The sequence below is a fragment of the Urocitellus parryii genome, chromosome 1 (genome assembly GCF_045843805.1).
Source record: "Urocitellus parryii isolate mUroPar1 chromosome 1, mUroPar1.hap1, whole genome shotgun sequence".
Lineage (NCBI taxonomy): Eukaryota > Metazoa > Chordata > Mammalia > Rodentia > Sciuridae > Urocitellus > Urocitellus parryii.
In genome coordinates, this window is record NC_135531.1 from 131055778 (window position 1) to 131080308 (window position 24531).

The window sequence follows — 24531 nt, forward strand, 5'->3', positions numbered from 1 at the left end:
GGGATCAGTGGAGGTTTTTGCAAAGGTATAGGGTGGCCAGCATCTTCAGCCGGTATTGCAGATCCCTACTCCCCCTGAACCCACAGCTGGCAGAACCACTCACAATCCAAACATGAGCTCTTATCATACCATGAAGCAAATTAAATTGACCACTGTCAACACTGAGAAGTCTGTGTACCAGGGACTGGGGAGTAAGCCTGTGTCCTTCAGAGTCAAAAGGGGCTGCTAACTCTGTCAGGGACAACTTTTGACGGGCTAATTGGGATTTCTGGTCACCTAGCTGGACAAAGGGTTGAGGTCAAGAGGGTATTGGGAAGGGGGCATATTAGAATCACCCTGGGAGATGTGAACAGAGTTGGATCTCTGTCACTGGCATTCAGGGATCTTAGTATAACAGATGTAGGTGTACATGACTGACAGCCAGAGTAATCCATAGTCCTTTTCTTTCTCTCTCTCTCTCTCTCTTTTTTTTTTTTTTTTTTGTACCAGATATTGAACTCAGGGGTGCTTACCCACTAAGCCACATCCCCAGTCCTTTTTTATTTTGAGGTAGGTTCTCACCAAGTTGTTTCGGGCCTCACTAAGTTGCTGAGGCTGACTTTGAACTTGAGATTCTCCTACCTCAGCCTCTGGAGCTGCTAGGATTACAGGCTGTGCAACCCCCCCCCCATGTTATGCTGGAATTCGGGACCCCCAAAAGACCACCAGAGACCAAGATAGATGTAAGCAGCAAAGAGGTGTTTATTGCAAGCTAGTTAGGTCTTCCGTGCGCACACAGCAACTGGTGACCTGAGAGGCCCAGAGCCCAGGGTTTGCAGCAGTTGTATACACTCTTTGGGGAAGGCAGGGACCCCACATACATCATATCATCTCTTAGCAAATCATCACACACCTCGGGAAAATCATAAAAACAACTCTTAACATTGATTAGCACATTCACTGGTGGGAACAAGTTGGGTAAGGTGATTGGTTAGTACCAGAGGGGGATTCGCTTGAACTAATTAGTTTAAGCCACGAGGGGAGTAGTGCTGAATTACACGGTTTCCCAGTGCTGAATTACACGGTTTCCCAACGTTATCAACCACCATAAACTACTGGGAGGGTCATCTGGCATCCCAAGTATTTTCCCTGTCTCATGCTGATTGGTGGTTGCTAGGGGGTTGATATGGGTCCTCACCTAGCCTGAGTCAGGGACACCTGGCTCCGCAGATCTCTTGTTATTTGTAGGTAAACAACTCAGCAGGGTGGATATATGCCTAGGAGTGCTCTGTGGGTCTTTCCAAGGACAAGGGTCACGCCCCCTTCCTTGGACAGTCTTTGCTCTGAGGTAGAGGCTGGTTTCTCACCCATAATCCATAGAATTTTGAAATATTGCTAGTGATTCTGAATCAACTTTCAATATGTAGAGACACTGTTATTTATTCAGTAGAATTAAAGTCAGTATACTCTAGATATACATGTGTACCAATGTTTATAGCAGCACCATTCACAACAGCCCAGCTGAGGATGAGTCTAAGTGTCCTTAAGCAGATGAATGGATAAAGAAAATGTGGTATATATACAGAACGGAGTTTTAATCAGCCATTAAGAACAAATCATGTCATTTGCAGGAAAATGGATGGAATGCTCCAGAGAATTATGTTGAATGAAATAAGTCAGACCAGAGAATCTGTATATTTTCCCTCATATGTGGAAACAACAAGGGAAAAAAAAAAGGAATCAAAGTGGATCTCATGAAAACCGAAGGGAGTCCAGTAGGGTAGATGGAGGAGATTGGGAGAGGGAGGAAGGGGTATAAAGGGAGGTACCGGAAATGAAATTGATAAAATTATGTTATATGTATGTAGGAATATGACACAAGGAAACCTACTCTTCTATTTAATTATTATGCACCAAGTCACCCCTCTTGCCCCCCAAAAAGTACAGACTAGTTTTCTTAAACTCATAATGTTGTTTTACTCTGTAGAGAAATCTGCCTTGGAGATTTTGGAAGTACTTTTAACTACCCTGAGAGGAGGTAAAGGGTTATTTCGTTTCTTCACTGGAGGGATTAAACTTGAGCATGCCCTGGGGTCACCTGCATGGCCTACTGGATACTCTGGGACCCCACCCTAGAGTATCTGCATACCTAATGAGTTCCTAATTGATGCTGTGCTGCTGACCTAGAGACCACCCTTTGAAATACTTTTTTTTTTTTTTTTTTGGAGAGAGAGAGAGAGAGAGAGAGAATTTTTTAAACAACTTTATTTTATTTTTATGTGGTGCTGAGGATCGAACCCAGTGCCCCATGCATGCCAGGCGAGCACTCTACCACTGAGCCACATCCCCAGCGCTGAAATACTCTTTATAAGAAGGGAAGATCAAATGGTCATTGAGCACTTAGTATGTGCTAAACCTACTTTTTAATTTATTTTCTAAGATAAAATTCACATTTCATATAATTCACCTTTTAAGGTGCACAATTTAGTGGGCTTTTAGTATTTTCACAAAGTTGGAAACCACTACCACTATCTAATCCCAGAATGTTTTCATCATTCCAAAGAGAAACCCTGTACTCATTAGCAATCAGTTACTCCAATCTCTCCCTTCTCCTAGCCCCTGGCAAACACTAATCTGCTTTGTCTATGGATTTGTCTATTCTGGACATTTCATGTGGATCATACAATATGTGGCCTTTTGTGTCTGGTTTCTTTCACTTACTATAATGGGTTCAAGATTCATTGATGTTGTGGCATGTGGCAGTGCTTCGTTTCTTTCTTAGGACTGAATGTATTATTTCATGGCATGAATATGTTACATTTGTTTATTCACTCATCAGTTGATGAACATTTGTTTTCTGCTTTTGACTGTGAATAATGCTGTATAAATTCTTGTATTTGTTTTAAATTCTCTTGGATATACTATATATTTATGCCATATTATTGGAACATGTGTTAAAGATATGTTTGATTGCCCAGTGCAGTGGTGCATACCTGTAATCCCAGTGACTCAGGAGGCTGAGGCAGGAGGATTGTGAGTTCAAAGCCAGCCTCAGCAATTTAGCAAGACTTTGAGCAATTCAGTGAGACCCTGTCTCTAAACTGAATACAAAAAAGGGCTAGGGATGTGGCTCAGTGGTTAAGCTCTCCTGGATTTAATCCCTGGTACCAAAAAACAAACTAAAAATAAATTGATTTTTTTGAGTAACCACCAAACTGTTTTCCAAAGCAGTGGTGCCATCTCACACTCCCACCAGTAATTATGGGAGTTCTAATTTTTCAATATCTCATCAGTGTTATTGTCCCAATAATATCCAGTTCTAATGATTAATGATGTTGAAAATCTTTTAATGTGCTTCTTGTTTTTTTTTTTTTTTGGGGGGGGGAGAAATGCCTATTCCTATCTTTTGCTCATTTAAAAATTATATTATTTGTATTGAGTTGTAGGAGTTCTTTATATATTCTGGATACTAGACTGTTAATGGCCATATAATATGAAACCTACTTGTGACATAATTTTAAATCTAATTCCTCCCACATCAATCCTATTGGGTAGGTATTTTATGATTCTTAAATTAGGGATGATAAAACTGAAATCCAGGCAGGTGAAATGACTTGCCAAGTTCAAACTAGTAATTGGCAGAGATGGCACTGATATACAGACCTTTCTGGTTCCAACTTTTTTTTTAATATATACTGGAAACTTGCTGCTTTTGGCCCCCAACAGCCACTTCTCCTTTCTGGGCAGCACAATTATTTTTGTTGTAGGAGCCATTTCTTAGACCTTAACTCCCATCTTTTTTCTTTTTCTTTGTGGAGCTGGGGATTGAATCCAGGGCCTTGTACATGCTGCACAAGTGCTCTCCATTGAGTTACATCTCAGCCTTCAGCTCCTGTCTTGCAGGTGAAGCTGAATGCACCACTGGGCTGCAAAAGTGGAACCCACGCTGGCTGAGGCAATCAGTGAAACCCATCTCTGGGATCACAGTGGCTGGATTGGTGATGGACATGTGCCTTCAAACAGGGCCCAGGAAATGCCATTCTGGTCTGGAACACTTCAGTGGAGTGCTGATGACACTACTGGCACACTGAACATGTGTCATTGTATTCTATAGAGAAATCTGCCCTAAAGAATTTGGAAGTACTTGTTACCACAAGATGGAGATTTCCTAGAGGAAGCAAAGCTGGAAGATGTGTCCTGGTATCAATGTTTGAGGGTCAAATCATATCACACCTGCCACAGGCTTTAGCTTTTGGAAACCACTACATTCCCATTTTACTTTAGCCAGCGTGGGTTGAATTTTCTTTCACCTGCAACCAAGAGTCCTTACTGATACATATTACCACCAACAGTACTCCATGTGGCCAAGAGTTTTTTTCAATAGGCTTTTATTGAAATGGTTATATTAGCAAATTTCGCACATACAGGTATACACTATTAGCATTTAGTTATATACCATACAATTTCACTATTTAATTATAACCATGTGGACATAAGAGTTGTGCTGCCCAGAACATTTCCAAGGGTTGATAAAATCTGATTGTCAAGAACTCAGTTCACATTGTATTTGAAGGTATCTGTGTTCTAGACAGGCTAAATCCCCCCACAGTGAACCCCCCAATTAAGCTAATGATCAATTTTTCTCTTCTTGAATATTTGATATGTGTTGTTCCTGACACAAGCTATCCAATGGTGAATTAAAAGTCAAGTGCATAGTTTCCCTTTTATCTCTCAAGGTAGAAGATAAATCATTTGCCACACTTACATATATTCCAAGCTTCCCCCATCCCAAATTACCTGTGCTATAGTTAGAAAAATAGTTTTGTATGCCATCGTCTCAGATGTTGTGCATAGTTAGCAGGAACCTGGAGTAAGAGGGGCTCTTCAAATGACCCAAATATGAAAGGAGTGACTTTAGTATTTTCTGAGTATAAAAGCTACTGAGGGTCAAAACCAATTGTGACATATGTAGTCTGGGATTGGAAGTAGTCCTTCTCTTGTGAGGGAACAGGATATTTCTATTAGGCAACGATGTTCTCCATACTGTCAATGTTATCTCCTAGCTGGGAGTCTTTTCTTGTGTCGGTAAGCATGCTTGTCCAGTTTTCTTGGACAGAGCTACTGCCACTCTGGAGTCCATCCTGCTTCCCATTCTTGGCTCAAGACACCAGATTCTGGCCTAAGCACCAGCCAAGGGAGCCCCTCCTCCAGCTGGGTCAGCAAGACAGGCCTGGGCTGCTGGAAGGATGAAGGGAGACAGTGCCCTCTCTGCCTCTTTCCAGGTTGGCATGTATCGTCACAAGCTAGGCCCCCCACAAAGGTGCTGGGCTGTGGAACCAGGTCACATCTAGTGACTGGATCCACAGAACACATCTAGCAATTGGCAGCCTTCCTATTTTGGAAGAGCTTGATCACCTGAAGGAAAACAAATGGCTTGGGATGATATATTCTACCTAGATCCTCTCCACCTTTTAAATAAATTTCTTGGTTCAGTTCCTCCTAGTCATTAGAAAAGTTCTTTAATATCACACAGTACAAATATACTTGGACTTAATTGTGGAGGAAGGAAGGGTAATTCCAAAAGCAAATTTAAATTCACATTAAGTTGTGTTAATTTTGAAAACAATATCTCAGAACAATCATCTGTAATTCTATTTTTTAAAGCTATAGATGGACACAATACCTTTATTTTACTTATTTTTATGTGGTGTTGAGGATCAAACCCAGTGCCTCACATGTGCTAGGCAAGCGCTCTACAACTGAGCCACAATCCCAGCCCCTCATCTGTAATTCTTGACAGTTGCTAGTACCTGGAAAGAGAGGGTAGAAAAGATGACAGGAATGAGGAATTGATGAAAGCCAAGTCAGACTTGCCAGGTGACCAACATATATGTTCCCTATGCATGTGAGTACCCCACGAGTGGAGGTAAGTGGACTGGTAAGAAATGAGTTGGTTAAGTATCCCAGGGGATGGACATCAGAGCTGAGAGAAGTGTGCTGATGATGGCTTCCTGCTCCCGGCTTTTCCACAGGAGGATGTGTGTGGCTTACAGAAGTGTCCACCCACATCCTTGGCTCTGGGGTCTATGACACCTCCAGTCCCAATCCTTTGTAATGTGTGCATATGGAGGAGTTAGCAGGCAGAGCTCAGAGAGCCCAGGGCAGAGGCCTGAGCAACTTCAGCAGCAATGAACCTTTCTGAAGTTTTAATAATCAAGTTGTATGAGGTTCAAAGACTTTTACCTTTTCGTACTAAAGCATTTCCCTTCTTCCCCAAGTTTGAGTGAAGAAAACAGAAAAATGACTGCAACCTAAGGTGAACTGTAGGAGGGAAAACCCATGTGATGGGCCAGGTGGTCCCTAAGGGGGTCTTCCATACATGTCTTAGATGTAAAAGGGTTGTTCTTTCAGTGGTTGAAGCTGATGGCTCCCTCCCACTCCACAGTCACTTTGGGCTGGTAGGGTCACAGTTCTGGAAAATGTAGGGGACTGCTTTTATTCCACACCTGCTGGAGGCCCGCTCGGCCCCTCCTTTTTGAGGTTCAGTTTGCTGGGATAGCCCTGGACACCCATAAGAGAGAGGAAAACTTCTCAACTCCATCAATGCCTGGAGGAGCTCCAGGACTACAGGGGGCCTCCTGATCCCCCAACTTCAGCCCCCTTCAGACAGGCTCCAGGAGGCTGGTAAAACTTTCCCCAACTTATCAGCTCAGGGGCTCCATCATGATTTGCTTTCCCTAAAGTTTCACAGAGTAGTTAGGAGAAAACACAATTCCATACAGACAGAAAAATGCAGGCATCTTACCCCACCAACTTCCTCCTGTCTTTTCTCTGATGTTACTATGTTTAAAATCCATATGGTGTTTCCCAGTCTTTTGTAAGGATCTTAACCACATCCCAGATTATTCTTTCCCCAAAGGGATAACATGATGGTGTGTCAAATCTTTGGAATGATGTACCCACAAGGTCAAAATAAAGGACAAAACTCCATACATCTAACTTGTAACAATTGCCCTTATCAGGATCTGCTGAGGGAAGGCACTTATTTTCAGCTGTGGTGTCAGGATACACTGTGATACTGATCCCTTTCAATTATCTCCCTGTGCTGCCTGAGAATGGGAGCAAAGATTGAGTTTAACCACATTACACTTTGGCTTTGGGTGACACTGAAGATGAGAATGAGAGCCAGTCATTCTGCCTTTTTTTGGAGAGGGAAATTACATTCAAAGGGTTTTCTAAACTGGTTGACTTCAGTAGCACCTTCTGTCCATATCTTGAATGTCAGTGTCCCCAGGGTTTTTATCGCAAGCCTGGTTTTTGTGTCACAGGGTAATTCCAGCCCATTTGGCTGCCACCATCATCTGAACTGAGTGTACCCTCTAGTTAGGGTGTCTGTGTGTGCATGTGTCTAGTGTACAAACCTCTGCATGGGGCAGGGGTGAGGAAAGATGGGGGCACTGAAGAGATTGTGATTACACGGAGACAACTTCGGTAGGGCTAGGTGGCATGTGTATTTAAAACATGGCTTCACAGGAATTCTGATGCAGGAGGAGCCAAACCTCTGCCTGAGATTAGCCCAGTATCTCCATGTCTCCCTCTAGGCACCCTGCCCTAAAGTGACTCAAAAAGGATTTTCCCTGGGTCTAATACCAATCCACTCACTGAGATTGGAAACTCAGGCTTCCACTTCTTTCTATGGCTCCTTCCTTTGATTCCTACTTTCAGTTAATCCCAGGTCTGTGGGTTAATTGGGAAAGTCCTTTCCTTGGACATGGCCTCTTAGAGGCAGGCCTTAGTACTCCAGGCCACTCTATTGCCCATATACTTTCCTTCTCCCAAGCAGCTCATTCTCTTTCCAGAGACTGGAGTCAAGCCCTCACCAAGCAAAGATTTGGGGGCCCAGGAAGTGCAACCCCATCTTCCTAGCCACTGCCTCAGCTTCTCAGCCTTCACCTGGCCCTTCTGTTCAGGGTTTTCAAGGCAGCAGTGCTATCCCCTTCATCTGTGCTCCTGTTCCTCTTCAAAACACTGAGCCTCATTTCACTTGTTCTTTCATCTTAGTTGCTTGTTGATGTGCCAGTTTTCTGAAACAACCAAAACTTTACTTTTTTGTTTTTGTTCTGGTGTTGGGGATTGAACCTAGGGACTTGTGCATGCTAATCACATGCTCTACCACTTAGCTACACCCCAAACCCTCTGAATCTTCATGATCACTGAGTCCACTTTAATTCAAAGTATATGTGTTAGGCACACAGTGAGAATTTAGTAAAGGTCTGTGAACCTTTGTAGTTTTACTTTTTTTCTTCTAAATGCTACATTCTTATAATCAGTATTTTTGTTCAATGACATCTATAAGCAACAACCACTTGTGAGAGCAGCTCCTAACTCAAACATGCCTCCTTGCTTTCCTACAGCAGAACACTGCCCAAGTAAGTAAAGGTTAATAGCAAGAGAACATGCTGGTTTTTCTTCAGTTAAAACCAGTGTTGTTTGGCATGTAGATCAATGAAAGCATTGGATGTGAGAGGTTATGAAGCCCACAGGACATTAGTCAAGTTAGTAAAACTCAGTAATCTTATTTTAATACCTTCCCCACTCCATATTTTGGCAGCTGGGACTATTGTGGCATAAAGGAAGTTGGTGAGTGCAGCTTTAGCCACAGGGCTAGTACAGTGTTCACAGAAGTGCCTCATGGACGACCCTTCTGACCAGGCCTGAAAACCACCAGAGGAACTAGTTGATGGAGCAAAGCAGTGAAGAGATGAAGTCTAGCTTTAAAAGAAAAGCTCACAAGATCTTGTGAGGAGTTTTAATTGCCTGATTGTGGATCTTGTCTCCCTGAGAGGGGAGCAGATGTGGGGCCCTGGATGGATATGCTCCACTAAATCTCAAACCTGGCCTTCCACATAAGTCCCTTCTCTCCTGATCCTGAAATAGGAGGAAAGGAGGGCTTTGAGAAGTTCCTCCCTAAGGACAGTAAAGATCCAAAAAGCTTATGCCTTTGCATTTTTACTATCATAACCTGATTCCTAGCTGATGACGCTCTGACTACTCCCAGCCCTACTCCACATGCCAAAGTTTCTGCTCTGCCTGTGGATCAGGGTGCAAGTGGTCTAGAAGAGGCTGGCAACAGGCCTAGCTCAAAACAGTCCATTGGAGGTATGGAAGGTTTGTAGTGTAAATAGCTCACTCTTTGGCTCTTTCCCTTCTTCAAACAGCTTCTCCACCACCACCAGAGAAAATGAGAAATCATATTTCCTGACTAATAACTACAACTGGTGGTAAGACTTGTAGCAACCAAGATACTCACCTGTCACAGAAGAAGCTGCTCTCTGCTTCCTGAGCTGCTCAGAATCAGAGGCACCAGCTGACAAGCATGCCCTCACCAAGCTGGCACAGCAAGCAAACACAGCGGTCTTGGCTCCCTGTCAAGGTCCCGGGAGTGGCTCAGCAAGGAGTCCTGGCAGCACAGCCGCTGGAAGGGAGACTGTTATCTGGGATAAAAAATGCCATTCTCTATTCCCGAAGTACATGTCCTTGATGAAGAAGTCAGTGTCCCTCCTGACAAAGACAGGCCATTCTATAGCTGAGCTGGAAGGTGGCCTGGATTTTCAGAAAAGGGTGTCAAGTTGGGATCTGGAGCACCGTTCTGAGTAAACACCCTTGTAAGAAATGCTTCCTTGGCTATTCTATAGTGAACATGTGCTCCAGATTTCTCAGAAATTCAAATATTTAATCAATAGATTTTAAAGGACACAATTTAAAAATTTCTCCTCAAGCAATTTCATTCCTTTTTAGTAAAGAAACTGTTTTGAGCAGAGTTTAGCATACATGTCTTTATAAGATGGCACAGATGGAGAAGAAAATGTTATGTCAGGATCTGAGTTTTGATTTGGGGAAACCAAGGTCATGGTACAGATAACATGGCAATAATCAGAACGGAGTTATCTTATCTGTACAGTGAGCCAAACCAAACACAAATACAGGTGCACATCTGGAGCTCTGGCAGACTGAGACAACGTTCTCACTGAGAATCAGTGAGGCAAACCTGTCTTCTGAAAGACACTCTCTTGAAACTGTTTATCAAAAATATTTTTATAGTACAAAGACTATAAGAAAACAAACTAAAGCCCTTGGTAAGCAGTAAAAAGCAAAATTAGTTTAGACCTTAAAGATCTGCCCTGTTCCAGTCTCAAATTATTAAAACAAAATGCTGCTGCTCACCCTGCCGTAGCATTCCTAAAAGCTGTCACCATCCTTGTTCTCTGAAGTTTTCTTTTGTTTTGGGTACACCTGTGTCTTAAGTGTCTTAGTGACATGTTACAAGAAAGACGCTGTTAAAGAGAAGCCACATGTGCAAAGATGGCAAGTGTTCATTTCAAACTTGTGTTCTACATAAGAGCAAATACAAATAACAGGGCAGGGATTTGTGTGCCGGCTTGGCTTGCTGTCAAATCCAAGGAATCTGGAAATGAAAGTTGCCAGTCTCATAACAAGGATCTGAATGCCTTTACACCTTCTACACAGCTCATATGAATAAGAAGCAGCAGACTGAACTATGGCGTGACCTTTTGCAAAAAGGAGGTGTAGATTTGTTTTATAAACTTGCTTATTTTGGTTCCGTGCTGGGATTACTCATAGGATACAACTTTCTCATCATGTTAACTTGATGTCATCCTGTGTGTGTAGGAAGAGCATGTGTGTTCACGATGCCCACCATGCTGGCTGCCACATCCTTTTCTGTATGCCTGGCTGCTGACGCTCCAGTGCCTTCCTCATGCTGGCTCTGAAGCTGGAGGGAAGGGTTTGGGCTGGACCAATGAAGACTGAAGAAGAGTCCTCATCTGAGATCTAGCAGCAGGAAGGTTGTTTTATCTTCTTAGTAAAACATTCAAAATCGTTCAGATGTTGACAACCACTGGCTGTGCCTCTTGAGGTCAGTGTGCCTGGGAGGACTGCCAGGCTCTCTTGTGCTACTTCCCCACACCTCAGGGTTGGCAAATGGACAGGTCCATAGGCTGTTGAGACTAGGGGGGCTTCAATGTTTAGTAGCTACATAAACACTTGTCACCTTATGTCATGCTCAACACAGATGCTGGAAAATGACCAAGCAGATGACTGACTGTCACCACCACAAAGAGACCCTGGCCCCATGGCCTGTATCTCATGAGGCAGAGCTCTGTTGGGAAATGGGTTGGTCAGAGTCTTAGGTGAGGTACAAAACACAAGGCTTTCTCTCAATTCCCTAAAGAAAGAGGCCCTTTAACAGGAAGTAGAATAGAAACAGAGGACAAAATAGAGTATGTCAAGGAGCTGTGACTCGTGCTCTGCATTGGTAGGAAGCTTCACTTGCAGGCTTTAGTATGCATTGTAAGTGAGGATCACAAAAAATATTAAAAAAAAAAAACCACACACACACACACACACACAAAAAAAAAAAAAACAACAATGCCACCCCAACACAGAATAGCATGTGATTATTCAGGGACATGTTTGCAATGCAACCTTAACCCCTGACTCCTGCCTCTTCTCTGGAAATGGCCAGGCCTGTTGGGTGCCCATGTTCAGTGGCCAACTTTGGGCAGGCATTCAATACCACAAGGCTCACCTGGGCAATAATGCTGTTCTCAAAGCCTCACTTTGGGGAACTTTGCAATTTAACCCTGAACCCCAAACTGTGCTTGGAAGCACTATCATTCTTCCAAAATGGACACTGAGAAGAATACAAAATAAGAAAGGTGATCATAAATCAAATCACAAAAGAAGTGACCCCTAATAGCCCATTTTTAAAAAATCAGGTTTTGTTCTCATCATACATGTCCAAAGAAGGTTCAATTGTGGAGAATTCGCTTTCATACACCAGGCTTCGAGGGGACAAGGAATTTCGGTGAAAGAAGTGACCACCTGAAAAAGGAACAATAAAAACAGACTTAGTATAGGTCATCAGTTTCCATTTCTCACCCGGCTTCGGGGGAAAGAATGTGGATTATCTTTGAAATCCTTCACTTTCTCAAATGTCTCCTTTATATTGACCTCTTATTATTAAAGAAAGAAAAAGAATGCATGTATTCTTCAATGTAAGAGTACTTCATGTAAGTTCACTTTTTGTGGTGTTGGGATTGAATCCAGGACCTTGAGGATGTTAGACAAGTGCTCTACCACTGAGCTACATTCCCAGCCCTGTAAGCACACTTTAAATATGTATGTTCCCATGTTTGGATCCCCCAGTAATTTACTGATGTAGCTCTTTAAAATAAAAGCTGCCTGGGGCTCTTGAAGATTTCTCTTACACATTTGAATACTTCTTCCTATGAAGAATTCATACCCTACCCTGCCTACCTAACCTTTCCTCTCTAAGCAATTGTTCTCAGCTGACTATGGGGGTGTGGGTAAGCAGAGCCCCTTCATCAGATGGGCTGACTTGGTGATTTATGTGGTGATTTTGAGGCTCTGATAATAGATTTGAACGTTTTTAATTATATTATTTAGTTAATTAAGTCCATGCATTCATTTTTTAAATGATTTTTAAAATATGGAATTCATGCAAGTAAAGTGCTTTACCACCACATGAAAACTACACTAATGGAGCCTTATGTCTTGACATTGGGTATTTTAAGTTCTTCAATCTTGTTCTTATTTTACAAATGGTGTGATGGGCAGGGAGGAAAGGAAGGTTGTAGGTTCATACTAACAAATGAATTTGTAGGACCACTATTTTCTTGTTCAACTTTATTATGATTAAAATCTTCTGCTTGTAAAAAAAAAAAAAAAACCTAGGATGAATTCGAAGATGTATGCTATCTGTACAAAGCAGCCCTTGAAGGGGAAGGCCCCAAGTAAAATACAGATGTTTGACCTCTTGACAACTAAGTCCCTGCCCTCAGATGGATTTGCATGATCCAACAGTACTAAAGAGGGAATTATTTAAAAAAAATGCTAATGATAAGGAGGATTTCTGCTACACAGGAAGAATTAAAGCCATCAGAAGTAGAAATGACATTTTTCTGGTAGGGTAGTGATCAGAGGACAGCAAATCTTTGTCAAGTGCCACCACCCCTTACCCCCAAAACAAACCCTTCAAACACAGTCAGAATGGAGTTTGGGGCTATAGCTCAGTGGTAGAGTGTGTGCTTAGCATGCATGAGGCCCTGGGTTCAAACCCCAGTACCAAATTATAAAAGTAAAAACATTTTAAAAAGGGTCAGAACCTAAACCAGTAACTGAGAGCTGTTAACTAGTTTTCTTGTGAAAAATATAACACCAAGAGAAAAACATTCAAGCAGCTGAATTTCAGAGAAAGGCATAATGCTGGCTTGCCAAGGAAGGACAAGATATTGTTTGATACCTGGAAAAATACCGTTTCCTGACCAAATGATTTTTAAAAAGTTATTGTTATTGGTGACACAGAGCTCTTAAGTAAACTCGTAAGAGAAGTATGACCATTATACAGAGAAGTGTACAGACTGTAAGCTCCACAGAGTGCACACTCATGAAATCATAGCTGGATCAAGAAAAAGAACATTAATAGCACTCCATGAGTCCCTCAGGTGACCCCCGATCACATCGTGCCCTCTCCCCTCCCCTGGAGAAACCAGAACCAGACTACTCACATACAGTTTAGCTTTGTCTATTTTAAATTTTACATAATTGGAAACACATCATATACTCTTCTGCCTAAATTCTTTGAAACAATGCTATGTTGTGACATTCATGGTATGTAATCTATCAGGGAGCTACTTTGAACATTGCTGCTGGAAATATTCTTGTATCTTTTTTCCCCCTTAAGTTACTGGGGGTTGAACCTAGGAGCACTTTATCACTGGGCTACATCCCCAACTCTTTATATATAATTTTGAGACAGGGCCTGGCTAAGATGCTGAGGCTGACTTCAAATTTGTGATCCTCCTGCCTCAACCTCCAGAGTCTGCTTGGATTACAGGTATGAATCATTACACCAGACTTGTGTGTATATTCTGCATTCATGGGAATGCAGCTTTCTTGGGTTATGCCTAAGAATCGAATGGTTGGGTTTCAGGGTATGTATATATACACTTCATCACACTGGCAGTTTTCTAAAGTAATCAATTTTTTACTGCCACCAATAAGTTAGAGTTTCATTCATTCTATATTGGTTCTAATATCTGATGTTTTGTTATTCATTTTAGCACTTCTTGTGGGTATGTAATGGTATTTCATTGTGGTTTTAATTTACCTTCCCTTGATAACTAAATAGGAAGAACACTTTTCATATGGTTTTAGGCTATTTGTGTATATAGTTCATCCTGAAATGTCTACTTATTTCTTTTCCTCATCTTCCTATCATGTTGTGTTTTTTCCTAAAATCTTTATTCTGAATGAATTCTTAGTGAATTATAAATATTGCAGTGATCTTGAATTTCTTAATTTTAGTGTAGACCAACTTATCTTATGTTTCATGTACTTCTGAGTCCTATTTAAAGAACTCTCTGCCTATCTCTTTACCAAAAACTAAACGGTTTGAAGATACCTATTTTATCTTTTAGAAGCCTCATTTTTTATTTGGTATCAGAAATTGAGACCAAGGGCACTTAACCACTGAGCAACATCCCCAACATTTTGTGATCCTTTTGTCTTAGCCTCCCAAGTCACTGGGATTACTGGCACATACCACTGTGCTCAGCTACCTTTCACATTTAAATATATTGTTCATTTCAAGTTAATTTGTGAATAGAGTATAAAGTAGGAATTAAAACTAACTTTTTTTTTTTGGTATAGAAATTAAGATGATCCAGAAACATCTTTAAAAGTCCGTCCTTAGCTAGACTATGCCTGTAATCCCAGCTACTTGCAAGGCTGAGGCAGGAGGATTACAGACTTGGCAACTTAGTAAGACCCTTGGCAGTAATTTAGTGAAGCCCTGTCTCAAAATAAAAAATAAAAAAGGACTGGGGATAGCTGAGGTTGTGGCTCAGTGGTAAAGTGCTTGCCTAGCATGCATGAAGCACTGGGTTTGATCCCTAGCATCACATAAAAATAAACAAATAGAATAAAGGTATTGTGCCCATCTACAACAACAACAACAAAACATTAAAAAAAAAAAAAAAGGACTGGGGATATAGCTCAGAGGTAAAGTGCCCCTGATTCAATTTCTAGTAAAAAACAATAACAACAAAAAACTATCCTTATCCCCATTGCCATGTAGTGCTACGTGAGTGCTTCATGAGTTAGGTGTACATACTTATGTGTGGTTTTTTGAACTATAATCTGTTCTCTTAAGACAGATTATTATCTGTTCATCCTTGGATCAATACCTGTCTTTATTACTGTAGCTTTATAAATAATATTGATTTATAGTTCTTTGAGTCCTTCTGCTTTATTATTCTTCAAGACTGTCTTATCCCAGCTACACAGAAGGCTGAGGAAGGAGGATTGCAAGTTGGAGGCCCGCCTGAGCAATTTACTAAGACTTTGTCTCAAAATAAAATAAGATAAAATAAAACAGGGCTAAGGATATAGCTCAGTGCTTTGCTTACCCAGCATGTGTGATACTGAGTTCAATCCCCAGTACCACGGGCAGTGTGGAGGTGGTGGTTGACATTGTTTTGTTATTCTTGACCTTTTTCTATATTAATTCTAGAATCAGTTTGAGAAGTTAATATATACTTCTCTACTGTGATACGACTGAATCTGCAGGGAATTTATTGGGAATCTAGGGTAAAATAACACATTTACAATAGATCTTCCAATTTGTTAACCTATTATATAAACTTATTTAGGTGATCTTTAATTTTTCCCAATAATGTATACTAGTTTTCTTACAGAAGAGTGCATATCTTCTCTTAGATATATTCCTCATACGGCATTCATTTGATGCTTTTTCAAAATGCTAACTTTTTGAATATTTCATTTTTAAAAAATATTTTTTAGTTGTAGTTGGACACAATACCTTTGTTTTATTTATTTATTTTTATGTGGTGCTGAAGATCAAACCCAAAGCCTCACACATGCTAGGCGAGCACTCTACCACTGAACCACAACCCCAGCCCCTAAATATTTCACTTTTAATTGCTTATTTTGGTATATGGAAATACAACTTTCAGTCACACAGCAGGTATTCTCATTTACAATCTCAGGGAAAATGTTTCTAATACTTGACCCATTAAGTATGATGTCTGCTCTGATTTTGAAAAATGCCCATTATTAAGAAAAGTCTTGGGCTGGGGTTGTGGCTCAGTGGTAGAGCACTTGCCTAGCATGCGTGAGGCACTGGGTTCGATTCTCAGCCCCACATATAAATAAATGAATAAAATAAAGATCCATTAACATCTTAAAAAAAAGTCTTGTTTTTCCTAGCTTGTTAAAAAGTGTTTTTGTTTTGTTTTGATTTTGGTACTGGCAATTGAATCCATGGGTACTTTACCACTGAACTACATTCCACCCCTTTTTGTTTTTTATTTTGAGACAAGGTCTTGTTACAATGTCATGGTTAGACTCAAACTTGTGATCCTCCTGCCTTAGCCTCCTGAGTAGGTGGATTACAGATGTCCACCGCACCTCTACCTAAAAGTTCTTTTTAAAAACCAGGAACAGGTGTTGAATTTTTGCAAATGATTTTTCTATATCTAAATGACTTTCCTGTTAATCTGTCAATAAAAGTGAATCAGTGAATCACACAGATTTTCAACCTTGCATTTTTTTTTTAAGTATAGCAAAGTTTACTAGAAGGGGAAAGAAACTCTCAACCGAGAGAGTTTGGTCCTCTTGGAGAGAAAAGTCATTAATCTTGCATTTTTTAATAAGGTTCAATTTGGTTGTAATGTTTTCCTTCCCCACATACCATCAGTTTTATTCAGGCAATCTTTTGTTTAAAACATTTCCATCTATATCATAAGCTAAATTAACTTACAATTTTCCTTTCTTGGAATGTCCTTGTAATGACTTGGTGTTAATGCTAAGCTAATTTCATAGAAGGATTTGGGTAACTTTCTTCTTCCAGAAAAATTTGTGTAAGAGTAGTGTTATTTCTTTCTTAAATGTTAGAAAGAATTCTCCAGTGAAACCATGCAGGCCTAAAGTTCTTCTTTGAGTAAGTATTTTAAATGATGGGTCTAATATATTGCCTAGATGTGGGAGAATTCAGATTTCCTATTTCTTCCTATATAAATTTTGATATTTGTGTTTTTTCAAGGAATTTGTGAACTTCAGCTCATTTTTATACTTTACGGTCAAGGTCTCATAACATTCTTTCATTATTATTATTTTTCCTTGTGGCAAAAAGTACATAACGTAAAATTTGCCATCTTGACCATTTTTAAGTGCACAGTTCAGAAAGGGTAAGTACATTCACATTGCTATAAAATAAATCTCCAGAACTTTTTCAACTTACAAATCTCAAAACTCTACACTCATTAAACAACTATCCTTTTCTCCTCCCCACAACCTTTGGTAAGCACTATTTTACTTTCTGTTTCTTTGTATTTATTATTTTTAATGTGTATATGCTTTTTAGTGATATTTCTTCTTTTTCATTCCTAATATTGAATGTTTCTTCTTATCAGCAGATCAAGTTAATTCAATTAGTCTTATTAAAGAAACAACTCTGTGATTTGTTCTTTTTTTTCAATTGTGTGTTTTCCAAGGAATTCACTTATGATCTGTATTTGTTTCATTGGACTTTTTATTTTCTGCATTTTTTAAGAGAGAGTGAGAGAATTTTTTTAATATTTATTTATTTTTTTTAGTTTTTGGTGGACACAACATCTTTATTTTTTTATGTGGTGCTGAGGATTGAACCCAGCACCCATGCATGCCAGGTGAGTGTGCTACCGCTTGAGCCACATCCCTAGCCCCTATTTTCTGCATTTGTGGTCACAAATTTCCCTACAACATGGCTCAGTTGCTTCAGACAAATTTTAATATGTCATATTTTATCAACATTCAATCAAACACTTATTATATTTTCCACTGCAATTTCTTCTTTGACTCATGAGTTCTTTTTTAGAAGCAAACTTCCACCCTCCCTCTCTCCCTCCCTCCCTCCCTTCCTTTGGTACTAGGGATTGAACCTGGTGTCTCTTACATGTCAAGAAAGTGCTCTACCATTTAGATATGTGTCCCCAGCACCACACTGATTAAGTTCAAACATCTGAGGATCATTCTAATTACTTTTCCCCCCATTTTAAATTGGTGCTTTATAGTTGTACATATTGATGAAATCTGTTGTTAACATATTCGAACATGCACACAATATGACAATATAATTTGTCCAATATCACTCCACAGCATTTCCCATTACTTTCCCTAACGCCCACCCCTTGCTAATTATCTTTTTGATACTGTTTTATACTGGTAAGAAATCAAGTCTGCATGATTTCAAACCATATATTTTTGTTGAAATCATGTTTTATGACTCAGCAGAGGTGTATCTAAAAATAGCAAATATCCTTTGCTTGATGAGTTTTTATATACTATATATAATATGTATTTAAAACGTCTTGGTCTGTTAATTGTGATGTTCATACATGAGTATTTGTTCATTATCAAGAGATACATTTAAATAATAGTGGAATTGTCTATTTCTCCTTTTATCCATTAAATTTTGTTCCTTATATTGGAGGATACATTAAGTACATCTATTTAAAACTGTTTTCTTCAAGATGAATTAACCTTTTAATTATTATGAAATGTCTTTTATCTTAAAACAGCAGCAGATATTTAGAACAATTTTATTTTTATTATCATTTACATGGTATTTTTCCTATCATTTTACTTTCACATTTTTGTCTCCTTATAGCAAGGACATATCACATATACATACATGCATGTATATAAATTTAAAAGTAGTGTATCTTTGTGTATTTAGCCATTCATTTATATTCACTACTAACATATTAGTATTTAAATCTGTAATTTTATTGCTTATTTCATTTGTCCAACCTGTTCTATGCTATTTTCCTCTTAACATTTTCCCCTCCTTTTTAAAAACTTTTCTTTACTTTTTAGTTGTAGATAATACAACAACTTGATTTTATTTAGTTATGCTTTTATGTGGTGATGAGGATTGAACCCAGTGCTTCACAAGTGCTGGGCAAGTGCTCTACCATTGAGCCACAACCCCAGCCCATTTCCTCTCCTTTCGTATAACTTTGTAATATTTTCCTGCTATTAGTTTATTATGTATTGTTTTATTATTCTTTTAGTGGCTACACTAGTCTAAAAGTTATTTTATTAATTTTTTGGTTGTTATGACATGTATCCTTGATTAAAGTCTACTATAAATTAGTACTTTTACTTATTCCTGGACAATGTAAGTCTCTCAGAACACTTTATAAAAAAATACTTTTTAGTTATCAATGGATATTTATTTTATTTATTTATATGTGGTGCTGAGAATCAAACCTAGTGCGTCACACATGCTAGGCAAGCACTCTACCACTGAGCCACAACCGCAGCCCCTCAGAACACTTTTATTTTATTTATTCCCTACTACCTTTTGTGCATTTGATGTCAAGTAATTTTTGTAAGGTATTATTATTAGTACTGTATATGTCAATCACAATTTAGATTCACCTACGTATTTACCTTTTCTGCTGCTCTTTAACCTTCTAGCATTTCCATATTTTCACCTGGAATCTTCTTCCTTTAGCCTGAACATTTCCCTCTTTAGTATTTGTTGGAAAATGTTCAATTTCATCTTTAATTGTGGTAATTTTTTCCCTAGGCATTTAGGCTAGCATTTTTTCCCCCTTTTTTTCACTGTTTTCTGGCTCCCTTCTTTCTTTCCCTCTCCCCGTACTGGGGATTGAATCCAGGGCTCATACACACTTGCCACTCTACCACTGAGCTACATACCCAGTCCTTTTTATTTTATTTTGAAACAGGGTCTCACTAAGTTCTGCCCAGGGTAACCTTGAACTTGTGTGATTTTCCTACTTCAGTTTCCCACATGGTTCCCATTGTTTCTGAAAGACACCAACTCTAAGTATCCTGTTGTTACTTTAGAAGTAATGTATCTTTTTAAAAAAATAACTTTATTTATCTTTTAATGTGGTCTGAGGATCAAACCCAGTTTCTCACACATGCTAGGCAAGTGCTCTACCACTGAGCCACAACCCCAACCCCAGAAGTAATTTATCTTATGTTGGAGAAGAAAGGCAAAGCTGGAGGACTCATTTCTTAATTCCAAGACTACCTCAAAACTATAGTAATCAAGACAATGTGGTACTCATATCAAGATAGGATAGAGATTAATGGAATAAAATTGAGAGCCTAGAAATAAAATAATACATCCATGATCAATTCATTCTTTGAGCCACACTCTCAACCATATTTTGTATTTTATTTAGAGACAGAGTCTCACTGAGTTGCTTAGGGCCTCACTTTTGCTGAGGCTGACTTTGAACACATGATCCTCCTGCCTCAGCCTCTGATGTTGCTAGGATTATAGGTGTGTGCCACAGCACCCAGCTAAATTAATTCTTGCAAGGGTGCCAAAGACCATTTAATGAGGCAAAGAATTCTTGGGAAAGTGCAATTTGTTATGAACAGATGCTCAACATCATTAGTCATTAGGGGAATGCAATGAAACTGGATTCCTACCTCATAGCATATATAAATATTAACTCCAACTTGATCAAACACTGAAGTTTAAGTCCTAAAACTGCAAAACTATAAAAATCTTAGAAGTTTTTGTAATTTGAAATAGATTTTAAAATAGATGTCATTTAGAAATGTCATTCTTAGAAATGACACCTAAAGCACAAGCAACCAAAAGGGAAAAAAACAGGTTAAGTTAGACTTCTTCAAAATAAAAACAAGTTCTTGAAAGTCACTATCAAGGAACTGAACCAAATGTTTATATAATGGTAGAAAATATTTGCAAATTGTGTATATGATAGGGGTCTAATATCTGGAACAAAGAACTCAACAATAAGAACAAAACCCAGACAAGTTTTAAAATCAGACAAAGCTCTGAATAGATTGTTCTCCAAAGAAGATACATTAGTGGCCAATATAAAAAGAAAAAGATGCATTAGGGAAATGCAATCAAAACTATGAGGTATTGCTATACCCACCAGAAAAGGGTACTATTCAGAAAAAGTGGGAGGAATCATAAGCACTGTGGAGAAATTAGAACATCACTGGTAGGAATGTAAAATGTTTCACAGCTAGCATGGAAAAGAGTCTGGCGGTTTTTCAAAGAGTTAAAACATAGAACCAAATGACCCAGGAATTCTAAACAAAGAATTGCAAACAGATGGGCTGGGGATGTGGCTCAAGCAGTAGAGCGCTCGGCCTGGCATGCGTGCGCCCTGGTTCGATCCTCAGCACCACATACAAAGATGTTGTGTCTGCTGAAAACTAAAAAATAAATATTAAAAAAATTCTCTCTCTCTTGAAAAAAAAATTGCAAACAGATTCCTGTACACTGAAGTTCACAGTAACACTATTATTCATTTGGGTTGTTTCCACCCCAGACGTCCCATCAATGAATAGTGGATGAACAAACCGTATCGCGTAAGCGTGCCCGCGCACATACATAGGATAATTATTCAGTCGCAAAAAGGAATGAAGTACTGATATATGCTACAATGTAGATGAATCTTTAAAATATTATGCTAAGCGAAAGAAGCCAGGCACAAAAAATTACATATTTTATTTAATTTTCTCTATATGAAATGGTCCAAGTAAGTGTATCTAAGGACACCGTGAAGATTGGTAATTTCCAGGGGCTGGTGGGAAGGTGGAATTTACAGCAAGTGCTTAATGGAAACAGGGGTTTCCTTTGTGGAGATGAAAACATTTTGGAGTAGAGGTATGTTTACATTCCACTGTGATACAGATGCTCCTTAACTTATAGTAGGGTTATGTCTGGATTGTTATTGTTAAGTTTAAAATACTATAAGTTGAAAAATGTACTTAATTCTCATAGCCAACCAAATATCATAGCTTAGTCTAGCTTACCTTAAATGTGTTCAGAACATCTACATTAGCCTACAGTTGGGCAAAACCATCTGAGCTCACTTTATTGAGTAGACTGTACTAGGGCTTGAACAGAGAGCCTCATACATATTAGATAAGTGCTTTATCATTAAACAACATCCCCAGTAGTTTTTAAATTTTATTTTGAGACAGGGTCTGGCTAAGTTGCTGAGGCTGGCCTTGAACTTGGGATCCTCCTGTCTTAGATGAGTGTCACTGCACCCAGCTCATAAAGTCTACTTTAAAATAAAGTATTGAGTATATCATATACTCTAACTTATACAGTACACTGTAGAGTATTGGTTGTTCATGCTTGTGATTCTGTGGCTGGCTGTGACTGTGGCTCACTGTCACTGCTCAGCAACTTGAGAGTGTGCATATTGCTACTATGGGAAAAGATTAAGATTCAAAGCACAGTTTCTATTGAGTAAAAATTGCTTTCATATCATTGTAAAGTTGAAAAACACTATAAATTGAACCATCATAATTTGAGGACTGTCTTTATACTAAATGCCACTTTAAAATAGGTAACTTTATGTAGCTTTCACCTTAATTTTAAAAATTGAGATGCAAATGATGCTTCTTTTGACTTCTTTTAAGTTTTTCTTTGCCTTATTTTTTTTTTAACTATAGCATCTTGGTATAGTTTCCTTCTTATTTATTATGCTTAGTGTTTATAATACCTCTTGAGTCTGTAGTTTGCAGTTATTTGCCAATTTTGAAAACTTATCAGCTATTTGTCTCTTCAAATACCGATTCTGCCTCATTCTGTCTCCTTTCATTCTATGTCTTGAATTATAAGCACATTAGATTTTTTTTTTCATCATGGTCAAAAGACTCTTTTTGTTCTTCAACCAGATATTTTCTCCTGATTTGTATTCCAGTTCAAGAATCCTCTCTTCAGCTATGTTTAAATTTATTAAGCCTTCTACTGAGTTCTTATTCCCAATATATATTTTCAAAATGTATTTTCAGTTCTCACATTTCTATTTGATTCTTTGTTGTTTCCAGTTATTGGCTGAAATTATCCACCTTGTTATTGTTTTCTATATAAACTCAGTTATTTTAAAGTCTTTGATGTTTTTAATATTTAGATTTCTTACAGAATTTTTTTCTTTTTTCCCCTCCTGTCTTGATCATTTGGCCTTGTAGTCTGATATGCCTATTTTTTTTAAATAGGTTACTAGACAGTTTTATGAAAAATGTAGAGATAATCCAAGGCTGTTGCTGCTACTATCTTTTTCTAGAGAATTTCCTTACAATATATCACTTTCAGACTATAAATATATCGCTTTAACCTAAGTAGAGATTTAGTAGATTTTGAACTTGGGCTTTAGTCTTTGAGAAGGTTAGTCAAATTCTGGTTTAGCCTATAGTTCCAATGTGTCTCCCTTCTGGGATCCCAATAGAAAGTTTGGGGGTGTTTAACAGGGCTCCATTCTCTTGGAGGATTCTGAATTCCAAGTTTTGTTTCACAAGCCCAGTAAGACTGCTTGAGCTTTCCTCATCTCAATCTTTCAACCATTACTTTCTGGTCACTTTTCAGCCTCTGCTTATAAATTGGTAAATGCATCAAAAGATGTGTTGAACACTGGGTTCATATTCTGTACTTCTTTTCTCTAGGACCTTGGCTCTCCAATTTTAACAACTACTTTCACTATGCAAACTTCATTGTGTTTTTGCAATATAACAATATAATCTACAAGTCCATAACTTTTTTTAAAAAAATTGCCTTTTCTTAAAAATTGTCTTTTAGTTATAGGTGGATAGTATCTTTATTTTTATGTTGTGCTGAGGATCGAACCCAGTGCCTCATGTGTGCTAGGCAAGCACTCTACCATTGGGTCACAACTCCAGCCCGAATTTTGTGTCTTCTTAAAGAAATTAAATAATGCTCAAGTTTTCTCTATTCTGATCATCAAGAATTCTATTTTCTTGGTATTATTTCTAGCCTAACCACAGGCCCTATTTACAGATCAGATGTATATATTTGCTAAAGTTACAGTCTAGCTGGTCAATAATATATACATCTGATCTGTAAACAGGGCCTGTGGTTAGGCTAGAAGTCGAAAAGTATGGAAAACTTCCATACAAGTGGACAAGTTTTATCACTATGTGTGATAAATGACTTTTTCACATAAAGCAATCCTCAATAACAAAGGGATGGTAGCCAGAGGTGAAACTGAGCCTTTCCCATACTCCTTTCTATGGGTTGCATGTATTCTCATCTGGACCTTGTTCTTCCATGATGATGGGCATGAATCAGTCCTGCCTGTGCACTAGGTGAACATGTGGGTGGGGGAAGGCATTGAATAGAAGGCCAGCTGAAAGATCTAAGTGGTACAGGACCTTTTCTGGGCTGAACCACACTTGAGCAAAACTCTCATCACTAGGAAGGATTTTGCTGGGTCCTTTTCACACAAGAAAGGGGAAAAAGAAAAACACTACTGAGTAATACTATATGCCAAGCACTTTCACAAACATCTAGTTCTCACAGCTCTATATTGCTATTAACTTTCATTTCATCATTAAGAGAAAGAGCCTAGAAGAAGTTAAATAACCAACCCAGTGAGGGAAGGACTAGACCCGGAC

The 24531-nt window shown here is 38.9% G+C and overlaps 1 protein-coding gene and 1 non-coding gene across 3 annotated transcripts in view; one reads left to right on the top strand and one right to left on the bottom strand.

Moving 5' to 3' along the window:
- Positions 1-4385: 4385 nt before the first annotated feature.
- The window catches only part of Rnf130 (ring finger protein 130), a 128521-nt gene continuing 108375 nt past the window's right edge, over positions 4386-24531 (bottom strand). Inside the window, exons 8-9 of one of the 2 annotated variants that reach the window (XM_026412301.2) lie at positions 11796-11883; positions 4386-5789 (exon numbers count right to left, since the gene is read on the bottom strand). In XM_026412301.2, the coding sequence (XP_026268086.1) occupies positions 5783-5789; positions 11796-11883 (95 nt within the window). In that variant the 3' untranslated portion in view covers positions 4386-5782. Of the gene's footprint in view, positions 5790-11441; positions 11693-11795; positions 11884-24531 lie in introns of those variants that run through there. The other variant, XM_026412299.2, reaches the window with a different exon arrangement.
- On the top strand, positions 13078-13152 carry Trnaa-agc (transfer RNA alanine (anticodon AGC)). Its single transcript has one exon. It is a non-coding gene; the product is annotated as a tRNA-Ala (tRNA).